At 43.8% G+C, this 15,986-nt stretch overlaps 1 protein-coding gene across 2 annotated transcripts in view; it reads right to left on the bottom strand.

Annotated features, from left to right (window-relative positions):
* The window catches only part of itsn2a (intersectin 2a), a 29,630-nt gene that overhangs the window by 7,279 nt on the left and 6,365 nt on the right, over positions 1 to 15,986 (bottom strand). Inside the window, exons 4-28 of one of the 2 annotated variants that reach the window (XM_019871482.1) lie at positions 13,143 to 13,232; positions 12,992 to 13,055; positions 12,535 to 12,704; positions 11,231 to 11,416; positions 9,887 to 9,986; positions 8,327 to 8,475; positions 8,141 to 8,204; positions 7,853 to 7,990; positions 6,628 to 6,734; positions 6,267 to 6,529; positions 5,787 to 5,936; positions 5,569 to 5,709; positions 4,834 to 4,921; positions 4,583 to 4,722; positions 3,912 to 3,992; positions 3,370 to 3,686; positions 2,764 to 2,971; positions 2,555 to 2,709; positions 2,384 to 2,447; positions 1,929 to 2,044; positions 1,787 to 1,827; positions 1,548 to 1,714; positions 1,435 to 1,468; positions 1,236 to 1,366; positions 71 to 167 (exon numbers count right to left, since the gene is read on the bottom strand). In XM_019871482.1, coding sequence (XP_019727041.1) covers positions 71 to 167; positions 1,236 to 1,366; positions 1,435 to 1,468; positions 1,548 to 1,714; positions 1,787 to 1,827; positions 1,929 to 2,044; positions 2,384 to 2,447; positions 2,555 to 2,709; positions 2,764 to 2,971; positions 3,370 to 3,686; positions 3,912 to 3,992; positions 4,583 to 4,722; positions 4,834 to 4,921; positions 5,569 to 5,709; positions 5,787 to 5,936; positions 6,267 to 6,529; positions 6,628 to 6,734; positions 7,853 to 7,990; positions 8,141 to 8,204; positions 8,327 to 8,475; positions 9,887 to 9,986; positions 11,231 to 11,416; positions 12,535 to 12,704; positions 12,992 to 13,055; positions 13,143 to 13,232 — 3,261 coding nt within the window. The remainder of the gene's footprint in view (positions 1 to 70; positions 168 to 1,235; positions 1,367 to 1,434; positions 1,469 to 1,547; positions 1,715 to 1,786; positions 1,828 to 1,928; positions 2,045 to 2,383; positions 2,448 to 2,554; positions 2,710 to 2,763; positions 2,972 to 3,369; positions 3,687 to 3,911; positions 3,993 to 4,582; positions 4,723 to 4,833; positions 4,922 to 5,568; positions 5,710 to 5,786; positions 5,937 to 6,266; positions 6,530 to 6,627; positions 6,735 to 7,852; positions 7,991 to 8,140; positions 8,205 to 8,326; positions 8,476 to 9,886; positions 9,987 to 11,230; positions 11,417 to 12,534; positions 12,705 to 12,991; positions 13,056 to 13,142; positions 13,233 to 15,986) is intronic. The other variant, XM_019871483.1, reaches the window with a different exon arrangement.

Here is a 15,986-nt window from a genome sequence, read left to right as displayed (position 1 = left end):
TCAGTTATGCGAGAGCTCACTTTAGTTTCGGTCTACTACTAAAATGGATGATTAAGAAATGGATTGTGACCTGGCATAGGTGACGGGGACGACTTGTTGCTGGAAGGTCCGAGCAGCTTGACGTGGGAGGAGTGAATCCAGCCTCTCTGACGCTTCTTGCCACGAGCCTGCGCAAAGAAACAACGGAAACATCATTTACTTGGATTGGTAAAAAAAAATATTCATCTGGTAATAAAAGGAAGCAGTTAATTTGAAATCTGTTTTTTTTTCTTGCCCAAACATTAACTATAGTCATACAGTGAAACTCCTCTACAACGAAACCTACATGGGCGAAAATACCCCATTCCCACTTTCCTGCCCCCCATACAATGAAAAAACCCCCTGTTGTGTTGTACGAAATTTTTTTCTCTGCTCTTGCCTCTCGACGAGATTCACTCCAACGAAGTCTAATCCAACAGCGACCTCTACTGCTTTGTTCGGAAACGGCAACAGCAACCACCACACTGGTTTACACATGCGCAGTAGTCCAGGAAGTATTTGTTGTTGTTAGTTTCAGACGCAGCAAGAACATTATTGTTAGATTTAGACGAGGGTGGACGTTGCATTGCTAAAATGGCTACAAAACAGACATTTGGATGTCAAGCAGCGAAGACAAAAAGAGCTCTGACGCTGGAAGAGAGGGTAAAAGTGATCAAAATGAAAGACGGAGGAAGCAAAATAAAGACATTATCCAAGAAATTGATGTAAGTGAAAGTGAATGCTGATCGTAAATTTCGCAATTTCTTTCCCTTTTTTTCTTTCTACACTGACTATATGAAGTGTCAAATAAGTCTATGCTCATACTTATGCACTATTGGAATAAAAATAAAGAGTACACATACGTTTGTGTATGCGTGTACGTGTGTGTGTGTGTGTGTGTGTGTGTGTGTGTGTGCGTGTGTTTACATCTGAGATCAAATTTGCTAGAGTGAAAAACCCCCTGTTGTGAAAAATTTCTTGCTGCAAACATGATTTCGTTGTAGAGGAGTTTCACTGTAGATAAAAGTCTGTGAGTGTTTATGTAATTGTATATTGTACTTGTCAAGTTAGTACCATGCCTGGTGATTAATTGGGCCCTGGTTTGTAATAGAGTGGAGGCCATTATTGAAGGAACTGGTACATTTATCAAATTCGAATTGTTGGGTTGACATGAACTTAACGCAGTAAATCAAAATGCTGGTTGCGTTCACACCAACCTGCAGTTCCCCCAGCCACCAGCCAGTAGAGTTCTTGGCCAGGACCACAATGAGTTGTCCAGGAGACAGATGCAGCTGATATATCGTCGGGGCAACGGCAGCGGAGGAAGTGACGGCCTGGGCAATTTCTGCTGACCAATCAGAGAAGAGCATGATGAAATTCAGATCCGTGTGAGTAATTTGAGTTTTGTATTCTCACCAGGTTTCTTGGTTGGCCCACCAGGTCTTGACACCTACAAGAGATAAAGTGACAAGCAGCTGAATGGCAATATATCGTCTCTATTGCAATACTTCCACATGAACTCAAGTTACCTCTGGCTCCACAGGCCTCACGTAGTTGGACGGGAAAACGCCGGATTGCTCGCCGATGCACCCTCGCCACCACTCCCCTTCCCGCTCTGTCACCACCACCACGTCGCCTTCCTCAAAGGTGAGGTCGCCCGCTTCAGGGCTCTCGTACGTGTACAGCGCCACATATTCTTTGTTTTGGGCAACAACGCAAGGAGGCGTTAAGTCAGACGGGACGGCAAAGCTTTGAGGGTTTGGCTTACCTTCAAGTTGAACACCGTCGCTTCCATCCAGTGGGTCCGTGCTTTAACAACAGTGACACATCGTTAACTCAACTGTTGGTCGTCATAGAGAAACGTGTGTGTGTGTGTGTGTGTGTGTGTGTGTGTGTGTGTGTCTCCATACTCTGCGCTCATTTCACCCTCACTGGACGAGAGGTTGAGGTTTATTTGGGAGGAGGTAGTGGCGCTGGTGGTGGGCGACCGGCGGGACATGATCTGAGTCAGGACAGGAGCTGGAAACTGAGTGGTTTTGCAATGGAATGACATGAAAGACCTCTATGAAGGACTTTTTGTTTTCTCCCCAAATCATCCCCCTTCATTTCTTGACATACATACTTTGAATACCCTAATTAAAAATGATTCATGTGTTCTGCATACTTGGCCAATAAAAATGATTCTAATTGTGATAAGAATATAACTAATTGCACTCAATGCACTGCTACAAACAGACTCCGCAAACCCATAGCATTCAAAAATAGAAATATTTTCAGGCCTTTTTTTTTTCCTCTGAAGTTTTATTTATTTAAGTTTTTAGCATTGTACAAATGGGCCAAACCAAATACACGTTCAACAATTTACCTGTGATGTTTCTGATTGATGGGGAAGAGCGCCCTTGTCACCTGTTAGTTCGCCATCTGGGACCCTTGAGTGAAAAGACGAGAAAACATCATTTAAAAAGTGCTGTCGCGTCCACACTTTGCGTTCGGTGATGTAGCGTAAGATTTTTGGTCTTGTCCCAACTGAGATTACCCGGAGACGGGAAGCAGCTGCGGACAGAAAGTCGGTCCATGCGACGAGGGGCCGGCCTCGGTGCATTTCTCAGCGTAACTGTGAGGGAACCAGCCCTTGTTTCCACGGTAACTCCCGCACAACCAACCCGGCTCGCCCACTGTCTGCTCGTCCACCTGTAGGCGCTCGTTTCATCACAATCGTCTGCGTGCGCGAGCAAATAAACAAACCTCGATGAGGCAGTCTGCGTCGATGCTCAGCTCATCCTTGTTGCGTGCTGCGAAGGAGTACAGCGCTTTGTAAAGCGTCACTCTGGAGGCCGCCTGCGCCTCCTCTTGTGCTTTCTTCCTTTTCTCCTCCTCCCTCTTTTTTCTCTCCTCTTCCTCCCACTGACGCGCCTCCTCCCTCGCTATCCTCTCCTGCTCCAGCTTTGCCCACCTGTGTCCAAAAAAAAACAAAATCTGAATTACTGGCCAAATATGTAAAACACACATGGAATTCCTAGTTACAACCCATCCAGAGGACCATAAACAAAACAATGACCAACAGAGCGGGAAGCCCACAAATTACTTTCAGATGCGGTACACCCGTTTATACTGAAAGCTGCATCGACTAAAATCAAGGGTGCCCAAACTTTTTTGACCGAAGGTCTACTTTTCAAGCGAGCCAACCTGCGTGATCGACCACACGTGGACGCATAAACACACACGCACGTGCACCAATGCACATACGCACGCACGCACAGACAATACAACAATACGTGCTGGCATAGATTCTTTATCCTCAGTGAAATATGACTGCAGTAGTGCAGTAGCCTACTTCCCAAAGTCCTCTACCTGGCTTCCTCTTCCTCTTTCCGCCGCCTCTCCTGCTCTTCTTCCTCTTTCCGCCGTCTCTCCCGCTCCTCCTCCTCTTTCCGCCGCCTCTCCCGCTCCTCTTCCTCTTTCCGCCACCTCTCCCGCTCCTCTTCCTCTTTCCGCCGTCTCTCCCGCTGCTCCTCTTCTTCCCTCCTGCGTCTTTCCTCTTCCTCCATCCTCCTCCGCTGCTCCTCTTCCTCTTCTCTGCGTCTCTTCAGCTCCCGCAGTTTTTCCTCCTTGACTCGCCGCAAGTCGTCCAGGACGGACTGCTGCTTGGCCTGCTTCTCCCTCAATTCCTGACAGGGGGCGCACATTGCAAACAGATGTCACCGGACTAGGCTGCTCGTTACATGTGATCAGATACATACAAATAATCATAATAATGTCTTGTTGAAGCAGCATGGGTGGGCATCGGTCACGCGGCGGATTTTACTTTATATACAGATACTTACCATCCACAATATCATGAAGGGTGGAGCCAAAAAAAAAAAACATCTCAAACACAAACAAAGCAAGAGAACCTTGAAGAGAAGGAAGAGTTGGCTGAGACAGGCCAGCAGAGACAGAAGTGCACGCAGGAGACAGTCATCCATGTCCTCAAGCTGAGCACATGCAAAAGGGAGTGGGACAGATGATGAGAATGATGAGAGTATAAAAAAAAAAAGTGACGAATAAAGGTATCCGGGAAGCAGGGTTAAGAAGGAAAAGGGAGAGAAAGGAGTTAAAATGCAGTTCCAAGCAGGGCAGTGCAAGAAATCACACACAACAGAAAATAAATAGTTTGTGATAACATAATTTTTAAAAAATCACAAGTTTTATGTGTAGTGTAACAAGATGTATTTTTTTTTAATGAAACAAATGCAGTAAAAGATCAAAGAAGGGAATTAAGTAAAGTGAGATTTCTCTTCCATACGTTTTGATTTTTCAAACTTGCTTTTTCAGCACAATTTGCAGAAATCATCCTCAATTCAATTCTGATGTCATGTCTGTCATTCCATGCCTCTTCAGAAGCAAAAGTATGTAACAAAGCTAATCTTGCCTGTCCATATTGACTTCTTGCAAGTCATTAACCAAATATGTCACTTTTGATGATCATCAATGGTATTTGTATCAATTCATACTCCATCCAGGCTCACAGGTGCTGCATGTAATTTCAGCGCCCTTCCACTTTACTAATATGTCTAGCACTGACCTGGAGTTCTTTGTTGTGCTGTTCCATCTGTGCGAGCTTGTCTGCGGTTTCCTTCTGCAGGGCGTCCAGCTGGTCCTTCAGCTTGCGACAGTTGACGCCTTTGTTGCTCACGTTGGCGGCCAGGGAGGCCAACGTCACCGCTGCAAGATCCACCACCCAAGTCCAACAATTGACTTCTTTCATCCGTCGAAATCCACATGTGATAGACAAGGTTTGGGGCTTTTGGGGAGGGGAGTGGGGGGTGGACATACGTAAGATTTTGTTGAGGTTCATGTGACGCAACTTCTCAGTCAGCTTCTGTTGTTCAGGAACCAGCAAGGAGAACTTCTTCTGCCAGTCCTAGAGCAAGTACATGCAAAAAGTGAGTCGAGGTTATCTACATACTTAGTGATATGTCCCGGACATTAAATACTGGTTTCAATTTAAACTGTAATGAGTGTGTGTGTGTGTGTGTGTGTGTGTTTGTGTGTGTGTGTGTGTGTGTGTGTGTGTGTGTGTGTGTGTGTGTGTGTGTGTGTGTGTTGAAAAGGTTTAATAAAAAAAGTCACAAAAATAAAAGTCAAAAAATGGACAATATCTTGAAAAACAAATCTTGACATTTGAATTTATTTTTAAGTTATTATAATAATAATCATGATTCTAAGAATAATATTGATAACTGGAATAAGTTCCAATTTCCCAAAGTAATAGATAAATACAATAATCTGTAAATATGCTGGTTTTTTTTTGGACATGCAGTATACTAAGAATATCAGATAAATATATAAAAATAAAACAGTGCATTATAAATATCAAATGTCATCATAGAGTCTCTCTCCAATGTGTGTGTGTGTGTGTGTGTGTGTGTGTGTGTGTGTATAAATTTGACTCCTACACTCGGAACAAAATGTGTAGCCCATAACAATTAAAAAAAATACATGATAAATTCTTTTGATGATTTTTCAGCGCCATATTATTCGTGGGAGTGTCACAATGTTTATTCGAACCTCAAACTGAAGCTGCAGCGCGTTGATCTCCACAATGCGCGCGTCTCTCTTCTGGTTGATGAGCTCCACTTCGGCCTTGCGGATGCGTCTCTTGCTCTGGGCATCGCGGAGGCGGTCTGAGATCTGCTTGTGCTTGTTGCCCTGCGCAGCATAAAGCCAACGTCTTAGCTGCCTATCCGCTCGCTGGGTGGTTGGTGGCAGACGGAGAAGCGCCTCACCACGGCCTCCAGCTCCAATTCCAGACTCTTCTTCTTGGCTCGGAGCTGAGAGAGTTCCTGGTGCTCCCCTTCACGCGTCCTGCTCAGCTCCTCCTTGCGGCTACGCTCCCACTGCTCCTGACGCTGGCGCTCCAGCTCCTGCTTGGCTGCCTGCGGCCACCAAAACGACAAGGTGGCACCATTTCAACACACTAAATTTAACTCTATTCAATTCACGTACACCACACAACCGTGCAATTACAATTTTAAAGTCAAGGTTTCTAATTATTCATATTCAATTGAGTTTACAATTTAATTGATTTGTAGATGTATTTATTTTTAAATATAATTGTTTATAAAAACCGAAATGTGCCCTGATAGGAAAAAGCTTCGCCACCACTGCGACAAGTTTGGCGCTCGTGGATTTATTTTACAATTGTAGGCTGCAAGGTGTGCTAAATTGTGTCGGTCAGATAGTTGAAAACGTAGCCTGACCCTCACCTCCTTCTTCTCCATCTCCCTCAGCCTCTCTTCCTCGCGCTGCCGCTCCACTTGGCGCTGCCTCTCCAGGCGCCGCTCCTCCTCCAGCCGGCGGCGTTGTTCGGTTTCGCGGGCTTCCTTCTCCCGCCGCTCCCTGTCCTCCCTCTCCTCACGGGCCCTGCGCTCTCGCTCCTTCCTCTGCTGCTCCTCCAGGGCCTGCCTCCGCCTCTCCAGCTCGGCGCTGCCCCTCGCAAAGTTCTCCTTCAGCTTGTCCTCAAAGGAAACTGGAGAAAAAAGTTGTGCGGGATTGGTCATCATGTGACCCGGCAAGTGCCTTTCGCTTTTTCTTTGCCGCTTATGTGACGGTACATGAATAACATACCACTGCTCTTGTTCTTTAGGATAGGTTCTATCTCCAGTGAGTCGATTAAAGAGGGGCTACTGTAAGGTCCGGTGCCGTTGACGAGCTCACCGCACTTGAGGCCTCCTCTGCAATAGACGGATTCATATTGTGAGTAAATGATAAGCGCTAGGGTACATTCCCTGCTGAGCTGAAGTTTTGTTTTTTAGAGTCTTAGTTTAATCACTGCCTCAAGTTTGGTTGACGTGAATCCTTTGCTGAGGAGGAGACACCATCCCAAGCTTTATCCATCATATCCTACTGATTTAGACAGCAGGAAGATAGACCAACAGACTGTACATCAAACCGCATTAGTCAACAAAAGAACCACTCAATGGTAGGCTAAGGACTCATTTACTATTTGCTTTAGACTCATTTACTAATTGCTATCTCCCGAATTAAAAAAAAAAAAGTCTTTAAAAGAGCATGCTCACTACATCTGAATTTCCCACCATGTCAAGTTTTGAATCAGTTTAGCTGTCAAAATGTAAATTGCGGACTGTGTTAGGTCACCCTCCCAAGCAGTTGACCTCATGTAAAACCTTTTTGACTGACACTTCAAACATTCGGTAGAGAACAAGGCTGAAATCAGCACTTGGGCCTTTTTTCCTGTTTTCTTAACTCTTTCATTCCACAAGACGTACTTGTACGTCTTTTTAAAATTTGGCCCCGCCTACCAAGGACGTACTTGTAAGTCTAAGTCTTTTTTTTTTTTGCGTCATAGAGAGGAGGAGGGTCTGATGCAATCTGTGAATTAGAATAAGCCGTTTGCATTGTAAATCGTGTAAAAAAGCGACCAGTAGGTGGCAGTGGTGCCTCACGTGCTTGAAATGCATGCTTTTACAAAAAGCTCTTTTTCTTCGTCTTTTGCCCAGGAATCGCCATTTCTCCTCGATGTTTATATAGCATTAGAACCAAATATTCTGTGGGCCTTGCAAGATCAGTCAAAATCCAGTAAAACGCTGGGATTGAGGGCGTTGCTCCAGTGAAAAGGGATGGGATTGAATGAGTTAATCACTCTTCGGTGATTAAATGCCATGGGAGGCTTTGTTTATTAGTTGTGCCACCTGAGAATGATTTGCCTTTTGCCATTCGAAAGTACGTGCCACGTCAGGGTGATGTGGTCTATTAGAATTCATGAAAAAAATAACAGTTGCCGCCACTGGATGACTGTAGTGATTGGAGCAGTTTTCCGGTGGCATGTTACCTCAGAGGAGGCGGTATGAGGTCTTGGGGCAGGGTGAGCGGCAGTGGGCGGCCCGTCTTGGCCGTGTCCACCAGATGCATCGCCAAGATAAACTCGTCGGCCCTCAGCTGGCCATCCTTGTCCACATCTGCCAGGTTCCTGAAAAGACACAAGTGAGAAGGCGCGTTCGTGTCATTTTTGTATCAAAATTAATCGAATTAAAAAAAAAAAAAGGAAACAAAATCACGAACAAAAAATATATAGCAGGAAGAAGTCATTTCAAAATAGTCTAATAAATGATGAACTCACCAGATTGTAGCCAGTTGAGTTTGTGTAAGGTTGGATGCAATCAGTGCATTTCTCACTTGAGCCCCTGAAAAAAAAAAAAAAAAAAAAAACAACAAAAATACCTCAAACTTTTTTTTTGGACTGCAGCTTTTCTAACTTTCTGGCTGCTTGAGCGGTCAGGCAGCCATTTTGTTAGTTTAGCCGTACCTGACAAGTAGCCGCTCATGAGCTTGTCCAGCGTGTTGAACTGCTGCCGATACTTGAGTCGGGACGCTTGAGGCACGGCCCAGTCACTCGAGCCTGCCGTTGTCTTGGGGGAGTTGCTGGCCAGCGAAGTGGTGGACGAAGAGCTGGAACTCAAAAACACAGAAAAACAAGAGGGCGGACTAAGTATCTGCATATACATTAATATATCAGATTCATTGATTCTATAGTACTTTTGTCACTGGAAACATTTACAGTGCAACGCGGGAAATGTTTGAGAACATCTTCAGTTAAGCACGTCTCCAAGAGTTAAGCTGCCCTTCCATGTTAAAAAAATAAAACTGTTTTGTGTTTGCTATCTTCCAGAGGCATTGTGAATCATGCCTCACACAAAAGACGCTCGGAAAACCTACAAAAGTGAACTCATTCACTACCATCTGTTTTCAAAATGGAGTTTCCTAAACTATCCGACTCGTATCATGTTGGCATTTTCTCTCCTTCACAATCGATGGGACAAGCTTAGTCTCCTTTTAATCTTTAGCATGTATTCCGTGCCGACCTGAAATACAAAATGATCGCCATCTACTGGAATTTGTTCATCAGTACTGTTAGGTAGAAGCTTGAAACATATACTGTACATCGGTGGCAATGTTTGGAGTGCGGATAATATTACCGTCAAGGGCAGTCAATTAGTTCTGAATCGTTGCTAAATTTGGATGACGCCGAAAATGATCACAAAGCGATCTTGAAAACCTTTGCTCTTCATCAGTGCATGCTAAAACAGACTGCCAATGAATAGAGAAATTTCAGCACTGTCCCGAGGAGCGGCCGTCCTGTAAACTGATGACAGGACGTGTCCTTCGGGCAGTTTGACATACGCCTACTTACTATTGACGTGTTAAAACTGGAAACTGTTTTCAAATTGTGAAAAAAACAAAACGCCAGATGAAGTCACGTTAAAATTCAAACTGCATGTGTTTCGAAACAGGACTGATACAAAGGCGAGTGAATTGTTGTACACACATTCCTGGCACTTGTTTGAACATCTTCTTCGCATGAGGTGAGGACTCCATACAAAACTCTGAAATCAGATACAAGACCCAACCTGTTCCCTTAAGAAACATGCACGCTAACAAAGCTACCAAGGAGGATCGATGATATTAGATACCATTGTCACAAAATGCTTCACGCTGACATCTTAGTTTACACCATATTATGTCTCACTAGGGCACTCTTTTGTTTTTAAAAACAACCACAAAAAAAGGCAGGATTACCTTCTAAGCATTCTATTTCAGTGTAAACAATATCAGTCTGGAATGTTAAATGTCCTCCACATGGGAATTTTAGTGAATAAGTTGTATGAAAGGAAACTGGGCAAATTCCCGTTTCGCTCTGTTTGCCACTCTAAACTTCCTGCCGTCTCATCTGATTTGAGAAAAAAGTACTTCCTGCCCTGCCTAGCTATTATGGCATTCAATCAATTGTCAACTCGCAACTCTTTTTTTTTTTCTCTATATGTTTTGTATAGTAAGACATTACTGGCGGATTTATTTGCTGGATCACCTGCTGGATCCAAGGTCCACGAGAGAGTTGGCCTGAGACATGCCTCTGCTGCCAGGCGGAGAAAACGTCAGTGGAGAGGAAAAACCCGAGAGAGGGAGTCCTGGGAGAAAACAGCACGAGGAGAATGAAACTGGTACACATTTTTGGTTAAATTACCACATCCTCAAAATCCCAAGAAACTAGCAAAGTTAAGCCCCAAATTATTCACCTTTGAGAATTGATTTTAATTAATTTAAAATTAATTAATTAATTAATTTTATTAATTAATTTTTGGAAACTTCACCATTTGTTTATTTTTGTCAAGAAATTCAATGAAATATCTCATTTAAATGACGACTTGTTTTCTCCATTTTGTCAAAATAATTCCATAATTTCTTACATATTCTTATTCTTGCATTGCAATGTTGTAAAAATGAATCTACGATGCTTCATATCTGTCTTTTCAAAACTCGTTAGGCAAGACAACACCCACTCTTCAACATTCCCCAAAAAATCTAACACGACCCCCTCCAAAAAAAAAAAAAAAATCACGCTTTGGAAAAAAACCCTCAATTTAAGTATAGTTAAATCACGCCACTTTAATATCACGCCCCCATTCAACATCCTGACAGTTAGCTCACACCCATTACAAATTACAAAAAAAAAATAAAGGTGAAAAACGAATGACACAAAATTTTACTAACAGGCATTTTTCTAAGTGTAACATCATTTTTTTTCCACATTCTTGTGTTATGTCTAGACGACAAATAAAAATGACCTTTAAATACAAATTTGGCTATGTATGTATAAAGCCAGACGTGACAATTTGCAGTCGGACTGGTCAGCCTCGGTGGAGGTCGGCTTCAAGGCTGACATTCAGAGTGTGTGTGTGTGTGTGTGTGTGTGTGTGTGTGTGTGGGGGGGGGGGGTTGACAACAACACCTGTGTTTTCTTCATGCAAGCAACCTGTAAACCTTGAACGTCTAATCTTATCTGCCTGTGCGCGATTACAGTCGCAGCGCTTTTTGCACTCCGCGCGGGGCGCCTCATCAGAACACTCGTATCGCAGCCTGGAATCGGACACAAGCCAATCGGGTGCAGCCAAAGGACAGATGAGGGGGGTGAGAGATGGAAGAAAATAAGATGAAGGCTTGTGTGGGTTTACTCCGGGGAAGCTCCAGCTGCCTTCCACATGTCCAAAACATGCGCAAGTTCATTGAAAATCAAACCGTCCTTAGATACGAATCTACTATCAAAGTAAGCTGAACTCAAATCGACCAACTTGAGGTAACTTAGTTACTCAGTAAAAGTAATGCGTCTGATTCACTGTATTGCCCCCAAAATGGCTTCTCGTGCAGAACCGACCTGCGGCCATGAGAGGCGCGGGGGTGAGGAAGTGTAGGTGGCAGCGGGGAAAGCCGGCGGTCAGAGGCAGCGTCATCATGGGCGGCGCTGGTCGCAGGGGGGTGTTAGCGGGGATGGGGGTTAGGATGGACATGGCGGACATGGGCGGCGGCATGCCAACCGAGAGGTTCGGCAAAGAGCCCATCCCTGCAAGGGGGACGTGGAAAGTGGGTTAGGATGCAGGGTCAGTTGTGACTGAAAAATGGGCCACATTCAGAGATGCAGAAGTCAAAAAAGGAGTGTGACTGGCGTTTCGGTACATGTCCATGGGAATTGAAGAAATAGAGCAGTCCCACATTTATTGCATGGGATTATGTTCCAGAACTCCCTGCTATCGATGAAAAGCCGCAAATTAGCAATCATATTTGCATAAAGCATAATTCTAATCCAAAACATGCATGTGAAGTGCAGGTATCATTTTCTGTCAACTTGGAATTGCCATTCCCATGTTCTACTCTGTAGTATTTGTGACTCAATGTGTGGCTTTCAAGGTTGAGGCCTGGCCCAGTGAGTGAGGAGGAAGTCAGCAAACAACAGGATAGCCTTGGTGTGTCTGCACTAAATGTAGGACAAATCAAAAAATACTTTTTTTCATTAAATTAGCTTCAATCCTCAATGACCACCCCCAAATTCCAAGTAATCCTGATACATTTGCATAAAGCCCATAGAGGTTTGTAAAACAGTGATCCCTTGCTATTTCGCGGTTCGTTTATCGCGGCTTCAGTGCATCGCGGATTTTTTTCAAACATATTCATAAATTTTTTTTTTTTAAGTCCGCAAAAAATCCACAAACAGTCCCCGAGAAGCAGTGAAAGTCAGCAAAACAACAGCGAGTCACATACAGCAACATATACAGTACTATATGTATATGTTTACTGTATTTTGTTATTCATACACTAACCTAACCTAACTTATACATGTTTAAATCTATTAGTATACTGCATTAAGTCATGTTAATTACTACAAAATTGACTTCTACATGCATGTATACCAAATTTGGCCTTATAAATATTTTTTATACTCATACACATGTACATGTACCTATACGGGGGGCTACTTTGCGGATTTTCGTTTATCGCGGGTGGTTTCGGTCCCCATTAACCGCGATCAAGGGATTACTTTACATTGAAAATCCTCCATCTTAAATTTCTGTGGAAATTTACTGGAAAAGTTCCAGAAATGTACCACCAATTTTCCATTTCATTGAAACATGAGTCACACTCCTTCTTCTTATTCTTCTTTTTTTTTTTTTTTTTTTTTTGTACCGAAGCGGGCCGACGAAGGGTGGGGAGGATGAGCAACAGGAAGCTGCTTCAAGCCCATCGGCAGTGCAACGGGTAAACTCCGGCCCTGCAGCTTCAGCTTAATGAGCTTCATGGCGATGGAGAACTCCTGTCTGTCCATCTTGCCGTCGCCGTCCATGTCGGCGAGGTTCCTGAAAGAGACGTCACAATTCACAAGCGCGAGCACAAAATAAAATCGTCTTCAAGACGTGCACGGCATGCTGCATTTGTCCCGAATCTCTGGGCAAGCTGTGAGTGATCCCCATGCCTGGTGTAACTAACACACATGGTTGTTAGGTGGGTCAGGAAGTAAGAACAGTACAGGAAGTTGAAGCCAACCAAGCAACCGAATAAAAACACAGCCAAACAATGGCAGCAATTGTGCGGTTAAAGCATTTCCATTTGTAATCAACCAGGAAGCCGAGAGGCCCCGACTCACCAGATCTCGGCCAGGACGGACGGCGGCAGGCCCGACTGCAGGAAGAATCCTCGGGCTTGTTCACCTGCAGACGGGAGAACAAAGGTCACAGAACATTCTGGTGGGACTAGCAGCTGAGAGGATCGCTCAAAAGACGTTTGCACGTAAATACCTGAGACGTAGCCGAGGACGGGGGCCAGGGTGTCGAACTGCTTGTCGTGCTTCCCCCGCTCCTCTGGCGAGATGGACCACACTGATCCACCTGCAGACAACAGGTCACATGTACATTAAATAGACAGTTTGCATTCAAAACATTACTCCCAAAAAGGAAAAAAAAAATCAGAAAAGAAGGGAAAAAAGTGAATCAAGAATAGTAAACTACATGAGTAGTTTTTAAAATCATTTTTAGGTCTTCATATAAAATGTCATTTTCATCCCGCGCACCGTCTGTAAGGGTACGCACAACACTTACAAAGTTTGGGGGACAAATTTCAGCCTGCGCCGCAGCATTTGCCTCCCAAACGAGCCGACGTCCGCCCTTGATGCGTCTTTCGGCAATGATTTTGAATGCATAAAAATCCACGGTCAGCTGCTTTTACTCCTGCCGCATATCTCAAGGCAGTTTTCAGGGTGGCTATTAAACATGCAGCCGAGCCGCACGAGTGGAAAAGATGGAGATATCAATCAATTAGTCACAGGGGGAGTTGAGCCAATTACAACGTGATGCCACAATCGTTTTTTGAAAGCGGCCCAGCTGTTTTTTTGTTTTTTTTAACGGGTCAGAATTGAGTGTCGGGACGTTACAGTTGCTGATGATGAATGGAGTTGTCACAATGGATTCATCAATCACTTTCTTGGATGCCCGCAAACTCATGCGTCATTCACACATGCAAATGTCTCGCTTGTTAATATTCCAATTCGAAACATTGCAACCTATGCATTATACATTTCGCCCCAGCCGAATATTCTATTCATATCATTTCGTCGTTAGGATAGTTCATACAAATCATGTTACCATGACAACTCAGCTGCATATTTAATATATATATCTCTTGAAATATGATTAACTAGTAAAAGAATGCAAGTTATTGTTAACTCTTTCACTCCACAAGACGTAATTGTACGTCTTTTTAAAATTAGGCCCCGCCTACCAAGGACGTACTTGTAAGTCTAAGTCTTTTTTTTTTGCGTCATAGAGAGGAGGAGGGTCTGATGCCATCTGTGAATTAGAATAAGCAGTTTGCATTGTAAATCATGTTAAAAAGCGACCAGTAGGTGGCAGTGGTGCCTCACGTGCTTGAAATGCATGCTCTTACAAAAAGCTCTTTTTCTCCATTTTTTGCCCAGGAATCGCCATTTTCATGAAACTTAGCCATTTTGTAATGCCGATTGCTGAAGAATGGAAAGGATAGAAACAACATTTTTTTTTCTGCTGAAAGAAGAGAGTCCAAACTTTATCTTGGTAGGCTCCATGTTTAGAACCAAATATTCTGTGGGCCTTGCAAGATCAGTCAAAATCCATTAAACCGCCAGGATTGAGGGGCTTGCTCCAGTGAAAATGGCTGGGATTGAATGAGTTTTAATCAATTACATCAGGATTTTTGTCATATATCATCGCTGTCAGGTGGAAAACCTGGATGTCCAAATATGGTCAATTTCATATTTTTTCATCAATGATACTATTGGTTTGTCTCCATATTTTTTTGTTATTTTGGAACGGGCCGATGGCGTTTCGTTTGATTTCAACAGAGAAAAGGGATTAGATATACGAGTAAAATCAATGTGACAGAATGAATTCAACTTACAAGTGAAAGTACCATTGTAGTTTACATCATGGCATAAGCAAATGATTAAACCAGCATGCCATTTACTAGGTTGGAGTGATCTGAATTTATTGCACTGCAACACCTTGGGAATGATAACGATAACGCCTTTTATGCCATTTAGCATCCTGACTCATTGGCTTCATTGACTTCAGGAAATGCCAGCCTGCCAATAACGGAATTTCCCCCAACGTAACCCCAACATCCGGTCTTGGCACGCACACAACAAAGTCCCCCGGATCTTGCCTCCGGATGAAACTGGATCAGCGATGTGTTCAAAATGGAGTAGACCAGAACCAACACCATCCAGCAAGGTTGCCGTCACGAAGAAAGGTGCGTTTGACCCCTTCACCTGCTTTCCTCATTTAGGCCGCTCACTCTGCCCCACGTGAGCATGGTCAACACCTGCGCGGGTACGTTTCTTCCCACAGGCTGACCCACTTTCTGGTATTGTCAGCAAAAGCTGAGGTAATTAATCGGGCGCCGGTGGATGCGACTACTGCACTTGGCGTGTCGGATTTGGCGCAGCCCCGCAGGGACTGCAAGTGGCACGCGGCAAAGCTCCTTAACGGGCTCGGGAGCGTTCGCAAGCTAACGGATGCTCACTGGGAAGCTGGAAGAGAAGATAAGTGACGCTCAGTCAGAAGTCCGCTTTTGAGGTTCTGTGTTTAAAAAAGGGCGTGGCAGTTGCAGAGAGCCTCCATGCCAGGAGGTGCAAATCGTTACTCGTCAGCAGCCAAGAGAGCTAAACGTTGCATCTGGTCTAAAACGAAAAGGGCAACTGTTTGGCTTAAATACTTGCCAGTAATTTACCTTTTTAAGGTAAGGATATTTCTTAACATAGTGAACCTGAAAAGCGATTTATCTTAACATAGCGAACCTGAAAAGCGATTTATCCACTTCATTATCAAGTGTCAAGTACAACTTTATTGTCATATGTGCTACAGATGAAATTTCCTCCCTCTAAAACAGACAACAGACAACAAGAGGAGCCGCTGCGGGTGCCCCCGCCGCCATCAAAAGAACACTTAACATAAAATGACAAAATAATACAACATACTTATGTGTGTTCATTAGTTTATTTTTTATTTATTTTTTTAAATTTTATTTTAAAATATAAATACATAATATAAAGATGAAAGTCCTCCGGATTTTCCCGGAATTCCGGGTTTTTCAAATTTTTATGAAAATTT

This window comes from Hippocampus comes, unplaced genomic scaffold (genome assembly GCF_001891065.2).
Source record: "Hippocampus comes isolate QL1 unplaced genomic scaffold, H_comes_QL1_v1.1 scaffold100, whole genome shotgun sequence".
In the NCBI taxonomy this organism is placed as follows: domain Eukaryota; kingdom Metazoa; phylum Chordata; class Actinopteri; order Syngnathiformes; family Syngnathidae; genus Hippocampus; species Hippocampus comes.
Note: the sequence above shows the minus strand (reverse complement) of the source record. Positions and strands in the feature narration are given on the sequence as shown.